At 48.3% G+C, this 20,473-nt stretch overlaps 6 protein-coding genes across 6 annotated transcripts; 3 read left to right on the plus strand and 3 right to left on the minus strand.

Moving 5' to 3' along the window:
- Nucleotides 1-6,291: 6,291 nt before the first annotated feature.
- On the plus strand, nucleotides 6,292-6,917 carry ASPBRDRAFT_610447 (uncharacterized protein). Its single transcript, XM_067628278.1, has 2 exons — nucleotides 6,292-6,679; nucleotides 6,813-6,917. The coding sequence occupies exon 1, from the start codon at nucleotides 6,397-6,399 to the stop codon at nucleotides 6,643-6,645; it is 249 nt and encodes an 82-aa protein (XP_067478612.1). The 5' UTR covers nucleotides 6,292-6,396; the 3' UTR covers nucleotides 6,646-6,679; nucleotides 6,813-6,917.
- On the plus strand, nucleotides 6,636-8,148 carry dspC (dual specificity phosphatase YVH1; the record flags this gene model as incomplete). Its single annotated transcript, XM_067621036.1, has 4 exons — nucleotides 6,636-6,679; nucleotides 6,813-7,034; nucleotides 7,295-7,645; nucleotides 7,710-8,148. 4 exons carry the CDS (start codon nucleotides 6,636-6,638, stop codon nucleotides 8,146-8,148), a joined length of 1,056 nt encoding a protein of 351 aa, XP_067478613.1.
- A 3,240-nt stretch (nucleotides 8,149-11,388) lies between these two features.
- Nucleotides 11,389-12,212, minus strand: ASPBRDRAFT_126831 (AAA-ATPase Vps4-associated 1 family protein; the record flags this gene model as incomplete). The annotated part of the gene is made up of 4 exons (XM_067617906.1): nucleotides 11,389-11,503; nucleotides 11,558-11,637; nucleotides 11,721-12,005; nucleotides 12,096-12,212. The coding sequence occupies 4 exons, from the start codon at nucleotides 12,210-12,212 to the stop codon at nucleotides 11,389-11,391; spliced, it is 597 nt and encodes a 198-aa protein (XP_067478614.1).
- Nucleotides 12,213-12,513: 301 nt separating this feature from the next.
- ASPBRDRAFT_75939 (putative acyl-CoA thioester hydrolase) lies at nucleotides 12,514-14,535 on the minus strand. The gene is made up of 5 exons (XM_067629299.1): nucleotides 13,943-14,535; nucleotides 13,817-13,881; nucleotides 13,467-13,763; nucleotides 13,231-13,412; nucleotides 12,514-13,176 (listed from the first exon to the last, which is right to left on the minus strand). The coding sequence occupies exons 1-5, from the start codon at nucleotides 14,246-14,248 to the stop codon at nucleotides 12,623-12,625; spliced, it is 1,404 nt and encodes a 467-aa protein (XP_067478615.1). The 5' UTR covers nucleotides 14,249-14,535; the 3' UTR covers nucleotides 12,514-12,622.
- Nucleotides 14,536-15,059: 524 nt separating this feature from the next.
- Nucleotides 15,060-16,497, plus strand: ASPBRDRAFT_196876 (L-lactate dehydrogenase; the record flags this gene model as incomplete). The annotated part of the gene is made up of 4 exons (XM_067621037.1): nucleotides 15,060-15,174; nucleotides 15,242-15,293; nucleotides 15,350-16,398; nucleotides 16,451-16,497. 4 exons carry the CDS (start codon nucleotides 15,060-15,062, stop codon nucleotides 16,495-16,497), a joined length of 1,263 nt encoding a protein of 420 aa, XP_067478616.1.
- A 255-nt stretch (nucleotides 16,498-16,752) lies between these two features.
- On the minus strand, nucleotides 16,753-18,195 carry ASPBRDRAFT_55975 (uncharacterized protein; the record flags this gene model as incomplete). The annotated part of the gene is made up of 1 exon (XM_067627468.1): nucleotides 16,753-18,195. One exon carries the CDS (start codon nucleotides 18,193-18,195, stop codon nucleotides 16,753-16,755), a length of 1,443 nt encoding a protein of 480 aa, XP_067478617.1.
- Nucleotides 18,196-20,473: the final 2,278 nt, after the last annotated feature.

The raw sequence follows: 20,473 nt of genomic DNA on the forward strand, positions 1-20,473 counted from the left end.
TTGGTATTTGAACATCCGTTTCAAACTGGAGTTTGGTCCGAGTGGGCACCTTTGGAGTTGGGCTGGCCAACGGGAGCAGCGTGCCTTTTCCTTCAATGTCACGGCGGTAATGCACGCAGCACCAGCGGCAACTGAAATTTGCAAGGCCAGAAATTCGAAGGGGGGGTAATGTATGGAGTATAATAGGTAAGTAACAACCACCTAACTACTACTAGGCTGAAAGGAGCAGGGAAGCTCCAACGAAAGAAGGGACAAACCAGCAGAGCCAGGAATAATAACTAAACATTAATATCTTATGATTGACGCAGTGATCACAATAACAATTTTAAGGCCACATTATTCCTCCACTTGTCAGCACTTCCTATTTTCCCTATCCCCTTTTCCCTCGTTTTTTATTCTCCAAAACCCCTCCCTCCTTTTGCCCTTGCCTTGTTTGACCATCGACTGCGAAAACTACTTGCCGCTCGTCAGATTACATGTGGTGGTTATTGCAGTACGGCAGAACGTAAAATTACCAGAGACATACATGACAAGGGCCTTTCTCCCAAAAGTCAAAGCAGCCCGGAAGGAATAATAACATCCAGAAAGAATCTAATCAGACAACAAACCACACAACCAGCCGTCCGAGGCAACTGCAACTGTCTGGTCTCCTCACCGTCAATCTGACATTCTTTTGATCTTCCTTCGATGGGGACTTGTCGAGTCACTCAACTAACTGTTGCCACAGCCCGCGCGGGATAGTAGAAAGTCGTCGACCAGTTTGTATGGATCGGCCAGGATATTAATTAATCGGAGGGGCTTTAAAGGTAAGCAAGCGTATTCGCATGAATCATTTAATATCAGCTCGAAGGGCCTCTTCTATCGAAATTCTCAGTTTGCAGTCAGTGCAGCGGTATGACACACTCATATTCATACTTAATCACTGGAGCTTCCGTGGCCCTTCTACGCCGTCCCTAGCGATAGGTAGTATAACCTACCTTCCCCTTTGGGGTTTCCCTACGAAAGTTTAATCCGCCTTATGTCTGTCTTCAGACCATGCTTATGCGTGTCCCGTATCGACCTCTCCACCTTGCATACTGCCATGCAGGCAGAATTCCGTAAGGCAAGTGCCTCAGGAGGAAAGTTGTTCGCCCGCCTGAAGGGGAGAAAGAAGATGAGGTGGTACTATGTGTGGATTTTGATGATACCCCATGTCCATCGATATCCATCGTCACCCGGGTTAATTAAAAAGGTAAAGCTGGTCATTCCCCAAAGTAATGAGAGAGTACTATTGACGGCAGAAGAGGGGACACGCATTGGATATCACAGACCAAGTAGTCCCCACGTGTCTGGGTTGGTTTCTTATGAATCTTGCCCCCTCTCATCCCCATCCGCAAGGCGGCAAATAAAACAACACAGGATTGTTGTGACTATAAACCCGAGCAGGCATCTAATGTACCACAAAGGTATCTTGTTCTACCTGGGGCTACAGAAACCATGATTTAGGAAGCTTGGAGCCAACTGAGCGAACCGAGTCAGGGAACTGCAGGTGGAAAGCGGCCAGGACTTATTCCAGATGCAGAGCGGTGAGGCAGCGAGCTAACCGGATTGGTTCGGACAAGTGCAAGGACGACTGGGGACGGTTAGATTGGAATGAGGCAGTGCTGGTAGTTCAGCTTTTAGTGCCAAGTTGATTCTTCGGCAATCTACTCGACTTTTGTGTCCCACTGGATACCAGCCATTACCTCTGACAACGTCCCATAGGCCCGTCTTGTCTTCCCCCTTCTCCAGTCAGTGCTCCATTACTACTATTACTTACCAACCATTGGGCTGTCCTCCGCGATGAGTTGAGTGTGGTGGGAAAGCAGAAGGGGAAAAACAAGGTTTTTGCCGTCATCAGATAATGAGGGCGCGAGTTTCCAGTTCACGATAATCAATCAGAAGTGGCAGGCTGAATAGGTTAGAGGGGCCCGTTCTCCACGGTGGTACCTCCTAGGCGAATGCTCCCCATGCAATTGTAAGCAACATTTTTCCAATTTCAGTCCAAGGCGACCAAGTTCTTGTCAGGTACCTCTCATCGGCTTAGTGCTCATCCAGAAGTTCCGGTGATACTATGCTACCAGCTACTAACCTACTAGATACTGCGTTGAGTGACTGCGGGTCATACTAAGTTACATACAGTGGTACATTCTCATTCTGAAGAACTGAACGTTTCGAGTCTGATAGGGAAGAGTTGGATACGGAAAACACTGGGGCTGGCTAGCCCAATCTCAAGTATATTAACCCACTCATTATTATGTGTCGGCGCTTTTTTCTTTTCCCTTGTCATCCTTCTGGGCGTACCTCCAGCCTGGTATACAGTAATAAACTAGAGTAGAAGTTGCCAAAAGAGTGGTATGCAGCAAGTGTGGTTGCTTTGCTTTGCCCATTAATTTTCTCCGTCGCCTTACCCGCGCGCGTCCATTTTTCGACAAATACAGGGACAAGCATCGATTTTTAAGTTTTACGAAAATTACCGCCACCTTTACTTTTCATCATCATCCTCCCTCCTCATCATCATCATCCTCCCTCATCATCATCACACAACCCCCTCCCCAATTCGGGGATAATTCCAGAAAAGAGGCCCATCCATCCATTAGAACCATCTAGGGTAGATGATAGACGGGGCAATAATTCACCAGCGGAAGGGGCCCTAAAGCCGACCAGCCCGGAGTAGGGTACCGAGTGCATCCAAGGCCCCAAGTACATTTCCAACCGACTCCAACTTCCCATGGCGCCCCACCGTGAGTTGTTGTGGAAGACCGTCACAGCGATTATTAGTGGCCCTGCTGGGCTTGACCCACTGCCAATCATGGTCTAGCGGGGCCCACTTGTGGCCTTAGATACATGCACTGCCACATTGCTGTCATTTGGCATTTCCCCCCTCCGTCGCACCTTGCGATCCGAGGAACTCCCTGGAAACCACCGGATAACTGGCATCAGGGGGATGTGTGTGTAGGGAAAGAAGGGAGGGGGCGGGCCATGGATTCGAGGTAATTAATCTTTTTTTATTTTTCATTTTCAAAGGGCTGAAAAATTAAGCGAACAGCTTGCTCGTGGAATTCAACATGAGAGGAGTGGGTGACTATCTATAGTTGATAAGTAGATAACGCTCTACGGTGAAGAAACAGCAACCAACAATCAGTCTGTTTTTAGAGACACAATTCCAAATACGTACTCCATAGTCTTAGACAAGAAAATTACTCCATCAATTAGACTGGGCAAAATAGACAAGAAAATTCTGAACATAACTGCGGAGTAAGCCAATTTTCTTTTCATTGATCTTGTTTCTGCTTCCCTGTGGATCATCAGTTGATTGTCCTTTCCCTCTTGTCCAGTTTTCCTTACTCGCTCTCTGTTTCTATATTTCTGCCTGTCTCATTTTCTCTCAGACTGCGACCCAGCAAACAAAGCTGACCCTCGTCTCGTGTCCAGTGCCATACCAAGTCAAGTAAGTAACCCATAACCCGGACTTAACGGATCGGATGTAACAAGCGAACTTTCTATCCGACCTCCGCCGTCTGAGGTACCAGAAAAAGGGATCAGGAGTAAGTACATAGTGCGTAAAGTCAAAAATCGAAAACAATGGCAATTATAAAATAATAACAAATGGGAGGGGGCAAAACGGAGCTATGTACAAGGCAACGTTTTTATTTTATTTTTATTTTTATTTATTTATTTATTTATTTATTTATTTTTTTTTTTTTTGCAAACAACCTAGGTCACTATGGAGTAAGTAGTTTAGTCTACTACGTATTCGGCTCTCTCTTCCCAAAATGCTTGTAGTTTCCATGAATTGAAGGTATCCAATTTCGTATTGTCGACAACTCAACCAACTATCAACCCCCGTCTTTTTGCCACAATCAGCCTGAATTCCTGGACCATATTTCATGATCCTATTGTGTAAGTGCAATCAATTGCGCACCACCACCACACGGCATCGTTCTGCGGTATTAATGACAATCCACCACTCGTTTTCTACGGCCAAGAAATTGGGCTGGGGGAAATCAACAACAAAACTTCTTTTTCCCCTATAATTTTACTATTTAGTTAGTCTAGCACTACTGAGTAAGCTACTATATCTAAATAGTTACACATATTTTTGGGCAAATCTTACGCACCCACCGACAAACCCAACCGTCGCACAGACTGAACACGCACTCATGCATCCACAGCTTAGTTAAAGATGGTAGCGGTGGTTGTTATGGTGGCAATTCGGGAAAATAACAAAGTAGTAGGTCCGTTTGTGTGGCACATCGGTTTTGGGGGGATTATCTTCTCACAGGAAGTTTACTAAAAAATGACTATCTAAGTAACTGACCAGGTCCTTCAAGAATTTCAGTTATCGGACTTCATTGGCTCGAGTTCGTGCAGGGCGGCAACACAATGGGACAACTAATATGGCATGCAATGATGCAAGGCCAATGGAACCCCCGGTCGCTTTGTCCTATCCGCCTAGCTACACTACTGATCTAACTTTATGGGCAACTAGTGCAGCAGGGGTGGGACATCAGATAACCATGTCTTATTTACTAAAGTAAGTTACTATGCTACTGTAAGTACTAAGTAGGTCATTAATGAGCTCGTTTGGATGGTCGCCCCGTGTAATCCCCCCCCCCCCCCCCAATGGGTGTAAGGCGTCAGAAACAAGAGGTAGGCACGATAGTCTTGGAAAGAAACCAAGGATAAGGCAACCCGCGCAAGCAAGGAAAAGAATAACTGAGAAGAAGAGGTGGTAGTAATAACTGTCCGAGGAAAAGAGGCCGGGTTAGGCTTAGCATGTCTCGTACAGAAAAGCGCCGTCAGCCTTAAGCCTTAAGGGGCTGCAGACTAAATCTCGTGCACAGGCCGTGTCTTGAATTAGTGGTCGATAATTTGATAGGTATCATGATAGTTTCCGACCCTGCAAAGCAACGATCACCTACCGCACCTATTTCTGGTCATATCGAATGATTTGGACTTATTTGGCATGCTTCAGTCATGTCGGCAATTCAATTTAATTTGTAAGGCTGCATAACTATGTACCAACTAGACTAAAAGCCAAGTCATCAGACAAGCCCACACCCTCCCTGCAAAATGGTTACTTGGCAGGCTTCTGCGTAAGTATGGACGGTTGGTTACACTGCGATGATAAGATAGGCCTTGTTTCTGCAGATTGTCTTGAGCGGGTAGAAAGTTGTTTCTAAATGCGGTTCATGCTTGCTTCTTGTCCAGGTTTCATGGACTTCTTGATTGGTCACGGGTTACAGAATCAAGCATTATCTACCTAGCAATTACCTTTGCATGTGCAGTTGACCAAGAGACTTGGTTGTTCCTTGGCCTGTCAGCGATTAACGCTTGCCTCGGTCGTACCTATGCAGTACCATTCTCGGCGACTGAAACTGGTTGGCAACCAATAAATAGCAGCAATAGACGGAGTATTGCTGGATGGAAGGAAGGAACACGTACTCGATACGTACTACTACAGGTATGGCTCTGCTATAGATAGGCCAACCACGTCTCACCGTATATGATACAGTCAGGCGCTAGAGGATTCACACACCAAACTATAACTGCGCATAGACCATATGATTGGAGTGCACACTCTTTACCAATTGGCACCACTAGCATCCAGATCGGACGGACTATGGTGCGATTTCCATTCCAGACCAGCTCTCGAAGCCTTGGCAGCAAACAAGGCCCAAGCGATGAGCTAGATTGACGGCCGGAACCGGCGACTTTTGAACTGTTTGGGTAGGCACTGGACTAAAATAACGAGCACTTGCATCTGAGCCTGACTGGCCGGAGACTGCCAACCTACTGTAGGGAATGTTTTGACCTCCTCGGCTCTGAATGTCCTCGGCTCTAAATGTGACGGATCAAACAACTATTGATTCGGTCGAGATCGTCTCGATAGTTGCAGTAGTACGACAAGGCCTTCCTTGATTTCCTATCAAGAATTGCCGCTTCATTTAACCAAACTGATACGCCAACAGCGTCAGGCCAACATTGCTCCGGGCATATCACGTCGTCTTAGCCAGCGCTTCAGTGCCACCAGGGGCCTATGTGACGATCACGCTGGCAGCGGGAGGGTCCCGAGGATCCAGGAGCCGGATGCGCTGGCTAATGGTAAGCCAATCGCATGTCACACATCTTGTAGACTTGCGGGATGGATGAGGGGGCAATGAAGTGATTAGAGAAGCCAAGGGGGCTGTGCAGCGTATAATTCACTTGAGAAAGCACTATTGCCAATGATCGTATAGAGAAACAGAGTGATACGCTGGGCCAAGTCCGTGCTTGCATGCCAAAGCCCGCCGAAGGAATGACCGTTAGTTATGCGGGGTCTTTCCAGTTAACGGAGTGTCTTACTGCCTCAGGTGTCAAAGGCCTGCTGCTGTTATGTTACCCTTACCCTTACCCTACACCCTAATTGTCTGCTTTCGTGCCGCCAGTTGCAAGAGTTGCTGCCAACCAATCAGACGGCGTGACAATTTCTTGGCACCATATCGATTCAGGTCCGATCTTGGCTATCATTCATGGCCACTCTGCCTCTTATCATCGTCATACTCTTTTGCACCGTCGATACGATCCAGAGCCATCATCATTCATCTAGATCGCTATTATAATAGACTGTCATCATGGCGATGAATCAAATCCCCGGACAGAACATCTATGTTGGAGGGTTGGTTACCTTGTCCCTCACTTTCGTGACCATACTAAGCCTTCCTTTGGCCCGTCATATGATGGGCCAGGGTCTGAGAGGGGTTATAGGCGCTTCTCTCTCCGAAAGCTTGCTAATATCGAGTTGCACATAGAATACTTGCACTCAAGAACAAGGCAGCCTTGACTCGAGCAAACATCACACATGTTGTTTCCGTGTTACGCCTCCAACCAGCTGATGAGATCTTTGAGTCTTTTCAACACCACCGCATAGAGGTCGACGATGTCGACGATGAGAACTTACTAGAACATTTCCCAGCTGCTGTAAAATTCATCCAATCCGGTCTTGATGCCGGCGGAGGAGTGCTTGTACATTGGTTAGTTTAGTTGTCTTTCCCCAGTTCATCTGCGTTTAGCATATCTCCTCATGCTTCCTTGGTAAGGCCTACCCTTAGGTCTTTACCTAAGATTGGTACTCTACCTCTTTCCCCTACTATCCGCTTTAGTCCTGTGCATGTATAATGCCTGCTGCTGAAGCCGTGCTTTATCGTCACGTGATTGTTATTGTTCACCTGACCTTGTAACGAGGATGATCGATTGCGCTTCTAGCATGACAAGCTGTGCTGACAGTAAATAGTGCGATGGGAAAATCCCGATCAGCCACTGTTTGTATCGCGTATCTACTTAACCGTCAGCCTAGCGCACTGACACCAGAATCCGCCCTTGCCATCATCAGACAGAACCGACCGCTATGTGAGCCAAATCCTGGGTTCATGGAGCAGCTCTCCGTCTACCATCAGATGGGATGTCCAGATGATGTCACCAGCCACCCATTGTACAGCCGGTGGCTTTATCGCCGCGAGGTGGAGGAGAGTGTAGCATGTGGTCGAGCACCTGAAATGAAGTCCGTGCTGTTTGAGGATGAGCAGCCGCGCCAATCACAAGAACCCGCGGGTCGTATGACAGAGATCAAATGTCGCAAATGCCGGTTAGTCTTAATTATGATCCTGGTTGAAAGCTTATCTATGAGTCCCTCCTGACCACATCACCAGGCGCAAGTTGGCGACAACGCAGTTCATCATCCCCCATACCTCCCAAAAGAACGCCAGAGCATCCACGACTGATTGCGCCCATGTATTCTTACACCCACTGACATGGATGCGCCCGTCGCTCTTCCCCGGTACTGATTCAGAAGCTCCCGAATCGCCTTATGGAGCGGCGCCTGAAGACGCTCCGTTATCTGGCCGTCTGACCTGTCCCAACTCGTCCTGCGGCTCTAACATTGGCAAGTTTGCCTGGCAAGGCATGCAATGTAGCTGCGGCGAGTGGGTTGTTCCTGCGATCGGCCTTGCGAGGGCCAGAGTAGACATCTCCGAGAGGGTCAACATTAGCCGTGGGCCAGGCAACTTGCCAGCTGCGATGGGCATTCGTCTGCCGCCTGGAATGCGGTCTTATCCTGCGGATGAGAGCAACGGACGCGGAAACCTATAGACTTTTGGTAGCGCTACCTAACGTTGACTCCGCCAGGGGTAAATCACGGCGCAGCAAGGCTCCGTCGGAAGTCTAAACATGTTCGTTGATAGGCTCCCGTAGCCACGTCTTTCACTGACGAACCAGCGGGTGGCAGAGCCAATTACGTCACGTGGCATTAGAAGCGACGCCAATGATTCGAAAAGTTTAAGAAGCAATAGTTGAACTGAAAACAGAAATAGTCCGTGAATTAGACGGGCCACGCACGCAAGTGTGGCGTTCTCAGAGCTTCTGGTATGGTATGCGGAGGCTGGCGGAATAGCCCGAATGCGAACACTATTGAGGGCGACAAAGGAAGCCATAACACAGATATGCACATATAAACTCGGGTCTAAACTAGATTTGGGTATGGTCTGCGCTCGACAGGTTTCAGACCCTGATGCCGATCATCCCGCGACAAGTTGGAACAGAGCAAGGTCGAGATAGACATACAGTTACTACTAGTACTACTACAAGGTTCCAGCAAGCAAGACTCTAGCCAATGAGAAGGGAAATGCACAGACAGAAACTAGCTTCAGCTATCTCAACCCATGCCACGGCGGCTACAAGCAGATGATCTTATCAAATCAGTTGGCCTAGTTAAGGAAGCTAATCAAGGTTCAGCTCGTGTCGGTAGAAGGGGAAAGAAGGGGAGGGGACTCGACCTAGAGAAATTGTAAAGACTAAAGAAGACATTCTAAGCGCTAGGACCTGTCAGGATCCAGGGCATAACCCCACAGACCCCACGAGGCTGTTTTAAGGCAGCCCCACGGGCCCCAGAGGGCAAGCACCCAATCAGGCGGTGACGTAAGACCCGGGATCTGCGAAGCCAGAAGGGCAGATCGGGGAGAAAACAGAGTTCTCGGGGCCTGGCACAAGTTCCTGGGCCCTTCTCCCCCCCCGATGACTAATGCATCCGGCGCGACAACTGTAACTGCCAAGCCTGCTGCTGCTTTTCTGCTCAAGACCGGTTGGGTCTCGTTGACTGGGGCGGAGGAGGGTGGAGGGGGAGGCTAGCGAAGGTCTAGGCTGCTTCACTAGCGCCGGCACGGGGGCTGTGCAAACTGCTCTTACGCAACTGGGGCGCCGCTAGCCATGGATGAGCTGATCCCGGGCGGTACATACATACATACATACATACATACCGTATTTAATAATTTACTCCTTTGCGGTATTATTGTTCTGCAGTTGCAAAGACTAACCTGTGTTTTTTTCATTCATCCGTAATTTAGAGCTATACACAGTAACTACGGAGTATAACTATTGAGTGGCAAGCTTGCATTCATTCATCATCCATTATGAATGCTCACCTGCCCAGATAGGTAGGTATGTAGCGTACTACTTCTTTCTTTCAACTCCTACCACGAGAGATGCTCCCCCCCATTCAATCAATCAATCTAGCCCCATCCATACAATATCTCCCAAACATGATCCCCTCAACTGTATACTCTACCTCATACCTTAGAATAAGATAAAACAATTGTAAATACTACAATATAATCACCACAACAACTACCCAAAATACTCTAGTCTCCGCCTTAACATGACGTCAACCTCATCTCACGATCATCACAACTCAAATAGATAGTATTCAGTGATAACTACGACTAGTCAGTCATTGAATCTTGGCGTTACGTGCAATACACATTATCCGACTTTCCAACCAACCAACCACATGAAGTCTAAATAGAACAAATAGTAGAGGAATTACAGTAGGGATAAATCTAACCGCGCCCTACAGGGCAATATACTAAAAGTATCTATCTATATCAATGGGCTGAAAAATGGGGTTGGGTTGGGTTGGGTTGGGTCCGGGTTCGGTTCCATGGACAACTAACTAACTACTAGTAACTAACCGACTCCTTATGTATGTTCCTAACTTCCCTTGCTGTGTATAGCTGAGTGCATTAAGGCACGGACACCAGGGAGGGGGAAAAGTATGGGAGGGGCTAAGAATTAGTCCTGGTTGATTGGATTGGATTGGATTGGGTGATGTGGTGTGGTAGGATACTAAGTTGCACTGCCTCGTTTGGGGATCCACTGCTTTGCATGAAGGAGTTTTCTTTTCCCTTTTTATCTTCTCTTAAGTTAGTAGGGGGGAAGTCAGGAGGGGGAGGGATGTATCTTGCGTTCTCTGTTTGTGTTAATCTATCTGCCTAATCATGTGTATCAGTTTATTACATATTAGAGTTGTTGATACTGTGATGGATAAATGGATGCTGTAAGTTGAATTGAAATCTACCTACTACTAGTTACCTACCGCATGCATCAGCATCGATGCTTAATTCATCGCTTATGGAGCATAGTGCATGTGACGGTTTCTGGGCATGGTCCTTGCGCCTTTTCTATCTTTCTTTGGGGGCGCTTATTTTTGGGTTAGTCGTAGAGGTCGGTATTGTTGTTATTCAGATACGAGCATTCTTTGAGACACAACACGGTCATCTGGTGGTGTCTCCTGAGTACTACAAGGTCCGATCGGGTTGCTGGATTAGGCTGCAAACCCCTGTTTATAGCCTTGTAGGTTTCGCATTGCGTAAGGCTGTCAGACGCCTTGCGTTCCTTCTCCGTTAGGCAGGCAGTCTGCTTCTAGAAGCTATTGCACTTCCGGGATCCATTAAGGCTGTGCAATACTCCTTAAGGCTTCCGTGTCTTGCCGGGGCTGTAAGACAGTATATTCTGCTTCCGGGTGAGCCGTGTAATTGATGGCTATTCTCTAAGGGGCCTTGGGCGGATATGAATTTCTGAGGGACGGATAAGTCGGTAGACAGCTGCAGCGATCACTGAGTAGTAGTAACGGTGTGGTGACTAGATAGGAGAGCATTGAAGCCGGAGTAGGTGTATCGGTAGTCTCTAAATTTGAATATGGGTTTGGTCGTGACCTGTGGCTAGGGTCGCCTTGCAAATCGCGGTGACAGTGTCTCACGCACGAGCAGACGTACTCGTGTCGCGAATTCGTATCCGATACACCGACTATCCAGCAACTGTAGACGTCTGACACCGGGCTCTCTTTGTGTCAGACAATCATCAGGCGATCGTATCCAACTCAAGCCACGCCGTGCAACTCAACCCCGATACAGCCACGGTAAGCAACGAAGGAGCCAGCCACAGGCGTAAATATAACAGGCGACCCAGAAAGGTGAACTGTAGGCACCCATCCACGTCGTCAGCATTGCAAAATCCAACCACGAGGGACATCATCATCTTGCAGCTCCAAGCTCAAGCTCACAGCCCTCCATTCGGAACAGACGGGAACAGAGAAGGATCCTGCAAACGCTGACGATTCCTTCTAGCGATCTCAGCATTGCGCATCCGGTCAATACGCATCTGATAGAAATTCCTGCAAAAATTAGCAATCATTCCGTAGAAACCACACAAGAACAGAGAGACATACTTATGCAGCGCAAAAACCCTCGGCGAGTCATCCGACGAAGCAGTCGCGCCTTTACTGCCTGAGTTCTTGATACTCTCGATCTATCAAATGTCAGCGAACACACCTAAAGCCCAACACAGACGGGAGAGGGAGAAAGATAGACAATGTAAAGACAAGAACAAACCTTATCATCCCGTTCCTTCTGCATCTTCTTATCCTCCTCATCTCCCTTTTTCGCACTCGACTTATCATCCTTTTCCTTATCCTTATCATTTTCCTTCTTGTCTTTCTCCTTCTCGGCATCCTTATTCTTCTTTCGCTGCTGCTTCTCCTCATACTCCTTCTTCACCTTCTCAATCTCTCTCGCCATGGCCTCCTCCTTCGCCTTGGCCGCCGCAGCTTCTGTATCGACAATAGGAGAACAGAAGTGGCGGTCTTGGAGGTGAGAGGGGCAGACGTAAAAGAAGTCCTGAGGTTATACTTAGCCGTTGTCCCACACTTAATCATTAATGATGTATCTCTCTCTCGAAGAAATGAAAGAGTGAAGGGTGCTCCATACCCGGTTATCAGGCGTGATCAATACACTACTTGATGGCTTGTAGCAAATGTAACATGATTTGGCGGCTGTATCTGCTACTCGGCGCAGATGCCAGATGTTTTGGAGAGACATTGACATGGCGTCTATTCTATATATGTATATGTCCCCAGTCGGAGGGGTTGTGTTGTTGTCCAGCTTTGTTGAGAGGAGTGTGGGAGGAAGTGTTGATTAGATTAAATGTTGTGTTGCGTTTAGTTTGGTTTGGCGGGGAAATTGATCGATGATGTCATGTGACAGGGGTATGGGCTGAATGGATAATTACTTACTGTGGATAGATTGATGGGTACAATATGAATTATACTATTGTATAGTAGTGCTGTAGCTACTAAGGATATTGAATATATCCATTATGATAGTTTGAATACTTGGTAGGATAGTATAGGAAGGTTCATGACATTAGTTCTAGTTATGGTCTGAATGTGTTGACATGACGACTTAATATATCCACAAAGTAAAGCATATACACTATCCATCCAGCACAATTCCATCTACTCCGTAACACTATCCTTCAATCCTCTCAATGCACTTGGCTCCTTTGACCCATGCAACATCGCCGCCGCATTCTCCGACCGTCTCCTGGCATCCGTCCAGATCATGAACTCATTATAACTCTTCGGCATGACCTGCACATCCTTCTCCACGAGGAACGTATAGTTAAACATGCCCGTCGGCTTCTTAGTCCCATGCTCCACATCCCTCACCTTCGTGTCCACGCGTACCCGCACCTTCGTGTACTTGCTCTCCACGCCTTCACGTTCCAGCGGCTCCGTGTACGCCACCGTCGCGCGCAGATACAGCACGCTACCCACGGGCACAGAGTTCTCGAATGTGCTAGGATCCAGGGAGATGAAGTTGGGACGAGAGTGCGAGAAGGACGCGGCGCAGCAGAAGGCGAGCTCGAAGGTTTGTTTGAGGAGGAAGCCACCGAAGATCATGAAGTTGTGGCGGTTGCGGTCTTGAGGTTGCATGATCATGGCGGATTTGAGAACAGTGTCGCTCATGAAGACGTTGTTGGAGGGTCGTTGGGCGGGGTTTTCGGGGTCTGTGGTTTAGTTGTTAGTGGTGGGGTGCTGTATCTGTGGAAAGGAGCACTTACTGAGATAGGACATCTCCTTGGTCCACATGGAGTGAATGAGATTACTCTCTTCAGCATCGGGGGCTTTCTCGAGGAGACTCTTGGATCGTAGTGCCTTCTTGGCTTGGTAGTTCTCCTCGCCCTGCTTGAAGAGAAGACGCTCCTCGGCCGTTTCAACGACTAGAGGGGCGATGTTGACGGGCCTGGTGTACCAAGATCAGTATACATACGTAGAAAGCAGGGTGACATCGGCTTACTTCTTCGTGGCAGGATCCAACGACACCATCGTAAAGGCACAAGTGATAAGCACATCCTCCGGCTCAACCTGCTTTCCCGGAGCAGGAGCTTTGGCCACTTGAAGGGAAACCTCCATACTAGAGCGACCCGTCGCATATGTGACCTGGCCGCTGAGCTCAAGATCACAGATCTCCATCAGCGGATGCTCAATGGTAATGCGGTCCACGGCCGCAGTGACAGTAGTGACCGAGTCACCAGTATGTCTGTAAGCAATGACACCTGCCAGCGCATCGAGGTCCATAAGCAGGGATCCCAGCCTGTAACTGTCAGTGAGTCATCATCACCAAAGATCGAAACCTAAGGTACGCACCTAATATGTCCCGAAGCATTCAGATACGTATCAAGCAGCCACTTATCTTGCGCCAGAGGCAGAACCTAAAAAGAAACACACCAATCAGCAAATGACCACTCTTCCAATGTCAGTAAATGCACTTACGGCGCTATAATAGCTATCCGACATCTTCTTCGGCGTCAGATCAGGTTTCGCCGAGGGAGCAGCAGCCCCCTGACCAGACTTGGCAGTCTCGCGACTTTTCGTGAGCGCATCAATCCAAGGCGTCTTAACTCTCATAGGCATCCACGTAGGACGAAACGCGGCATTGTGTTGACTGGGGTGGAAGTCCCGGGCTGAGAGCAAAGACCGGTGCGCAGGTGAGCGGACACTGCTACTTAAGCTGGTCGAGGAGTTGGAAAGACATTTAGTGCGCGTCGCAGCGGACCGTCTTGTGCTTAATCCGAACATGGTGGTTCAATTATCTTCTTTGCAATGAATGAATGAATATCTGGGTATAGTGTACAGTTGCAAAAGTGGAAGATGAAGGTGAATCAAGATGATGATGCGTTTAACAACGAAGATGACTTTCGGCTTCGGTAGTTGAAGCAGAGTTCCCGACGGCTGTTCCGGCTCCGGCTTTGGATGCCGGAGCAAGTCGGTAACGCGACAAAGTATATTTCCCTAGCTGACATGTCGGGTTCAGTATGGACCAAGTGAGTCATTCAGTTCCAATTCATATGCTGGATATATAACTTGGAGGTAGGATGAATCTTTTATCTACAAATGAGATCGGAGAAGTTGAAGTCGGAGTAGAATTGAATGGCGATGATCCCGGCTGCTGTGCAATGACATCATCGCCGCTGCTCTCCTCCGATATCGACCATCGCATGCACTAAAACGGGACATTAACAGGAGCAAACTATACGCCCCTGAAAGAGGAGCTACTTTGTACCTGGGACTCCGGTGTGTCTAGGGAGGGACTGCGAGTCAGGCTGAAGCTGATCTTCAGGCTAGTTTGCTTGGTGGCCTCAGGAACCCAACTTGTCTCTCGCCCGAGAGATGCGTCAAGGTGAAGTCATCTCAAGTATAAATTGGACTTACTTTTGTACGATTGTTGTGATTTTGTCTTTCGTAGTATTGCATTGTAGAATATCTTTTGTATAATTCTGCAATTCGCCTATATCCAATAGATACTCCTCTGTTTAGATAATCTCTGTCTATATTGTCTCTATACAATTGCAGGAAGATATACAATTGTTACTATATATCTCCTTCCACCATGAGCGACCCAAACAACCCCAACATTGAGAAGCGAACCACCCCCCAATGGGCTCTCTACCAGCGGGAGAACTTCTGGAAGGTGAACGATGGCCAGACAGTCCCTTTCAACACAGGTACGCACCCCATCCACATCCCCTGTCTATCCCAACTTGCTCGCTGACAAGGCATGATGGGCCACAGACCCTAGAAAGCTAGAAGAGGAGGCACACAAGGAGTTAAGCCAAGGGGGCTGGTATGCATATTCCTAATACCCGTAGACATAAAAGCCCATCTCATCATCCATCACAGGTACTATGCATCCTCCAACGCCGGCATGTCCAACACGCACCTCGCAAACCGGCAAGCCTTCTTCCGTCATCGGATCATCCCCAACCAACTAGTGGATACCAACCTGCGTGACACCACCACCGAGATATTCGGCCACAAGGTTTCCGCCCCTATCGGCTTCGCACCCATCGGGATCAACAAGATCTACCACCCCTCGGCCGAGCTTGCAGTAGCCAAGGTCGCCGGCGAACTAAACCTCCCCTACTGTCTTTCCACAGCAGGGAGCACCCCCATTGAGAAAGTCGGTGAAGCTAACGGCAAAGGACCTCGTTTCTTCCAACTCTACATGCCGCATGATGACGAGCTGACCTTGTCCCTGCTCAACCGAGCCTGGAAGTCCGGGTTCGATGCGCTGATTCTCACAACTGATACCTGGCAATTGGGCTGGCGACATGACGACGTCGCCAATTCGAATTATGCCTTTTACCGCGGCATTGGGGCAGACCTTGGTTTGACAGATCCCGTGTTCCAGAAACGGTGCCGCGAGGCTGGCATTGACCCGGAGAAGGATGTCGTGGCTGCTTCGGCGAAGTGGATTGACTCCGTTTGGCATGGGCGGGCTTGGTCTTGGGAAAAGATTCCCTGGCTGATTGAACAGTGGAAGAAGATTTCTGGTGGTCGACCGTTCGCTATTAAAGGGATTCAGTCGGTGGCGGATGCGAAGAAGTGCGTTGAGTATGGAGTTGATGGTATTGTGGTGAGCAATCATGCGGGAAGGCAGGTGGATGGTGCCATCGCAAGCCTGGATGCGTTGGAGAATATCGCGAATGCGGTCGGTGATCAGATTTACATCATGTTTGATTCTGGCATCCGTGGAGGTAGTGATGTCGCTAAGGCACTTGCCTTGGGGGCTCGCTTTGTTTTCGTCGGCCGGCTCTGGATTTGGGGCCTCAGTATCATGGGTGAGGAAGGAGTCCGCCATGTGATGAAGTCGCTGTTGGCCGATTTCGACATCCTCATGGCTGTTGGAGGGTACAATAGCGTCAAGGACTTCGACAAGTCCATACTAGGTAAGGCGACCAGGATGAACTTCCTCGGGATGGACGCTAATTCTCATGTCAGAATCGTACCCAAAGTCATACACGCTTCTCCCGGAAAAGGTTCTCTAAATGTTCCAGATAGCGGGTGGCGGATGAAATGTTCTATACCAATGTTATTAAACAGGATTAATCGCGAGCAAGAACTGGTGGAGTAAGAATGAAAGTTGATTGAATAGAGAATGACTTCGAATGTAAGATAGTATGGATCCGCACGCTGTCTAGGCTCAGATAATATGCAGAAACAAAGCAGCAGCAGTTGTAGATAATGCATATGTTTCTCCGAGGTTCAGACAGTAGATGCAGATATTCCTTGCCAAAAGCTAACTAGAGGCAGAGCATGAAGGAAGCAACCGCCAAGGCAGTGAAGAGATACTGAGGAGCGGGCATGGTCATGCCACTTCCTGATTCAGCGTCAGATGAACTGCTCGAGCTAGCAGAGCTCGTTGTAGTCGTTGAGCTGCCCTTTGTGGTGGATCCTGAGGTACTGCTTGTTCCAGAGCTCATAGAGTTCGACGTAGAGCTAGTGTTCGAGGAACGCTCTGCAAATCCGACCCGTAACTCGTCGTAGTCGAACACAGCATACACGTTCTTGAGAAACGTGTCACCCAGGAGCCAAATGTCATCACCGAACAGGTCGTAGCTCACAATGTTCGAAACGCATCCAGAACCAGAGGTTGATCCCACGTAGTCCTTGGGAGAGATGGTGTAATTCACACCAGAGAATGCCACTTGCAGCTTAGCGGTCGTGTTGCACGGGATGATGTGGTAGCTCCCAGAAGAATTGGCACCGGGAATGAGACTGTGCAGCGTTTTTGAGTCGCTCGAGGGAAGCATGGCATAAGACGTTCCGGTATCGATAATGGCTGACTTGTTAGAAAAATCGCATGAAGTGCCGTCCACATAGACATCGTCCACAGGGATGCGCCAATAGCTGTCCGACCCAACAGTATCGGTGTAGGTGATATCGCCGGTATACTTGTCCTTGTCAGTAGTGCCAAAGCTGACAGTGCCGTCCTTGGCGGGGCTACGCGAAAGGGCAAATCCGACGATATTCGACTTGAAGGCGTTACTATTTGCAACAGCATCCATGAATGTTGGGTTGTTGTAGGAACTATCATTGGTTCGACCGAGACCGAGAATGCCGTCCATTGGGTAAGACTCAAAGTCATCCGATGCATTGGACGCAAGACCGAAAGTCATGCGCACAGTTGTATTCGCAATAGTGAGCTTGTCTTTGCCTAGCAAGCCGCTGACCGACCCGGTTCCATAGCCCACACTCCACTCTTCAGATGTCATTTCAAGGGTCGAGGAATCGTCCGATCCGAAGGTATTGTGCATCGTGCAGGGCGTAGACGTGCAGTTGGAACCGAAAACCCATGTATCAGAGCCCCCTGTGTCGAGCAACATGTACATAGCAGTCTCATCAGAGCCGATATTGACGACAGAGACATACGATATGTCGTGACCATCTTGATCAAGAGCGGCGGTGTTGGTCCAAGAGGGTGTTTCCGCTACCGCGATGTTGAAATCATTGGCACGGCGAACGGGAACCCTTTTGATGTTGAGGGACAGGGACTCATCGCTGGAAGATGAAATTGAATCGTCCGTCAGAGCATCGCTTGGTTTTGGCACTGGCAAAAAACGACGAGATAATGAATCACGGGCTGAGATGTCGTCCGATGTATCGAGTTTGATGGTGTATGGAATGAAAGCCGTGGCACTGGCGCAGAGACACGCTGCTGTAACGAGACGCTGTGAGAGATGCATAACTTGGAACAAACAATAAACAAATGCAAGCGATGATTTTATCGCAGTTGTCTGATGTAGACGAAGAGGTGCCGGACTCTCCTATCTCAGCCAGATCGGTGATACAATGGTACAATGATAGAGTAGAATTTGGTTTTAGGCAGATTGAGAATAGTATTTCATAGATGAAGTCAATGACAGAATGACACAATCGACAATGCTCTAGAAATATCAACGATAGGCTGCTAGTGGACAGAACACACGACGAGAAAAGAGGCACACTAATGATAAAGTGCTAGAAAACGAATGCTCAACACAGAGAGTGAAAAAGAAAAAAACGAGGCGACGATAGAAAAGAAGATACAAGAAAAAGTGATTTGTTAATGTCGAACACAAAGAAGAGGAAGGGAATGGACGAGAAAAGAAAGTAAGAAAGGAAAAAGAAATAGCACCAAAGTGCTGTTCATGCAGTTAAGAATTACGATGCAGGCAGCCTCCAGGAGAATTCACCTTTCAGGCACAGTGTGATTTATGCTTACATCGTGGGGAGACTCAAAGCCCAAACGGCCCACTCGGCAGGTTTTCGCGGCGCAACGGACGCCTGCGACTGGCTGCTGCCAATGATCCAGGCCTCGATCTACAGGCCTTTTTTTGGCGGCGGTGGAGCCCAGGCAAGACCGATCATGTTTTTCCCCTGAGCACAGTGAGAGCAGTACAGGCAGAAATGAGTCCGTGAAACATCGTTTTCCATTCTTAGCATCATAACCTCCTACTATAGGTTTTTAGCAGTGATAGATTAGATATCCGGTGCCCTTGGCGGAGAAAATATGAGTACATATATAGTACAGCCTACCGCGTACCTCCTTCAAGACACTCCCTAGATAGCTTGAAGATAGTTATTTCGTCGGCTAATCTTGAAAAGGGCCCTCCTTAATATCCAAAGTGACAACGAAGAGGCCCGTCCATTTCGCATCTTACCTAAGCGGTGATTAGGTAGTTATCTGCGGTGTCCAGAACATGCACCATCCATCGCGATGACGACTCCTGCGCCACTTGAGGGGGGTTCGTAGTCGACAGACTCTCATCATCAGCCCCCTTCTAACTGTAGCTTGGCATTTTAGTGGATCCGTAGGGCGTCGTATTGCAGCTGCAATAAGCCAACGACCGCCGAAATTGACCCAGTGGTCAGTTGGCTGGGAACGAACAACCAAATATAACGAGTCATCTGAAAACACCCATTGGTACATCGGTAGCAAGTCTTCCCACGATCTCAAACTCCCAAGTTGTGAGATGACGAGGACCGATAAACCTTGGTATTTCCAGGCATCCATCGCTTCCACCAGGGGAACTTTTCGAAAGAAATTAACACGAAAGTGGTTCGTGGGCTGATAGATCTGAGACAAGACCCTCATCGAACGATTATATGAAGAATGCTACCGCATAATGCCGGAGTTCAGCAATGCCGGGGTTCCGTGCTCTCATTTTGTTCATGTTGACAGCCACACCACCCATGGATTTCTTCACCGCGAAAGCTGGTAGACGATCAACCCGCGATCCAAACATTACATAGCGATAGCATCTTTCGTGTTATTCCTTATCAGTCAACGTCCTCAGTAATTAGTGAGTACATAGGATAGCAAGACGAAGCAAAGAGAAACAGGCGGGGTGGTGTTTGGAGAAAAGCAAAGAGGTTCTCAAAGTCCCAGCTCGACTAAACATGAAACAACTCAGCATAGCCGAGGCAGCCACCGTGGCCGGGCTAGGCCAGTCTAAGCTCTGTCAATTACAGCAGCGAAATGAAGCATCCATAAGAGGCTTAACAATCAACATTTGTGCTGAAAGTGCTATTCCTGAAGAAATGAACATAATGAATATTAATGACCCTTGCATTATGCACACTACAAGGTATGAGTCTCGAACAGCAGCCAGCGGCTTTGCCCGAATCTAAAAACCGTCCCCGGAGTCGGACATCTTTTCCCCTGACACACCCGCCACACCCGAAAGTCAGGAACAACCACCACCTACACATGCATACGAAGAGAGAAGATCAACAGGTTTACTGAGGACCTCACTACTTTAATATGCGGTATTTGTTACATCCTTTCATGATGTAATATCTCAATGACCAAACAAAACGGTCTTGAAGTAGATTCACATGAACCATCCCCAACGGTTTGAGGTCGGAACATATCGGGGGTCAATCCATCAGCCCACGACGGTGTACTGATTGACTTTACCCATTTCCGAATCCCCGGGAACGGTTTTTTGCCTAGGTTAGATCGGAGTGATGATAATTTTG

Source organism: Aspergillus brasiliensis, assembly GCF_001889945.1.
Source record: "Aspergillus brasiliensis CBS 101740 unplaced genomic scaffold ASPBRscaffold_7, whole genome shotgun sequence".
Classification (NCBI taxonomy): Eukaryota; Fungi; Ascomycota; class Eurotiomycetes; order Eurotiales; family Aspergillaceae; genus Aspergillus; species Aspergillus brasiliensis.

Excerpts from the sequence above, each read along its gene's own strand:
- ASPBRDRAFT_610447 (XM_067628278.1), top strand. The coding sequence starts at position 6,397 with ATGTTACCCTTACCCTTACCCTACACCCTAATTGTCTGCTTTCGTGCC.
- ASPBRDRAFT_75939 (XM_067629299.1), bottom strand. The coding sequence starts at position 14,248 with ATGTTCGGATTAAGCACAAGACGGTCCGCTGCGACGCGCACTAAATGT. Across the intron at positions 13,882-13,942 it reads CGGATAGCTATTATAGCGCC|GTTCTGCCTCTGGCGCAAGA; the intron begins GTAAGTGCATTT and ends GTTTCTTTTTAG. Across the intron at positions 13,764-13,816 it reads AATGCTTCGGGACATATTAG|GCTGGGATCCCTGCTTATGG; the intron begins GTGCGTACCTTA and ends TGACAGTTACAG.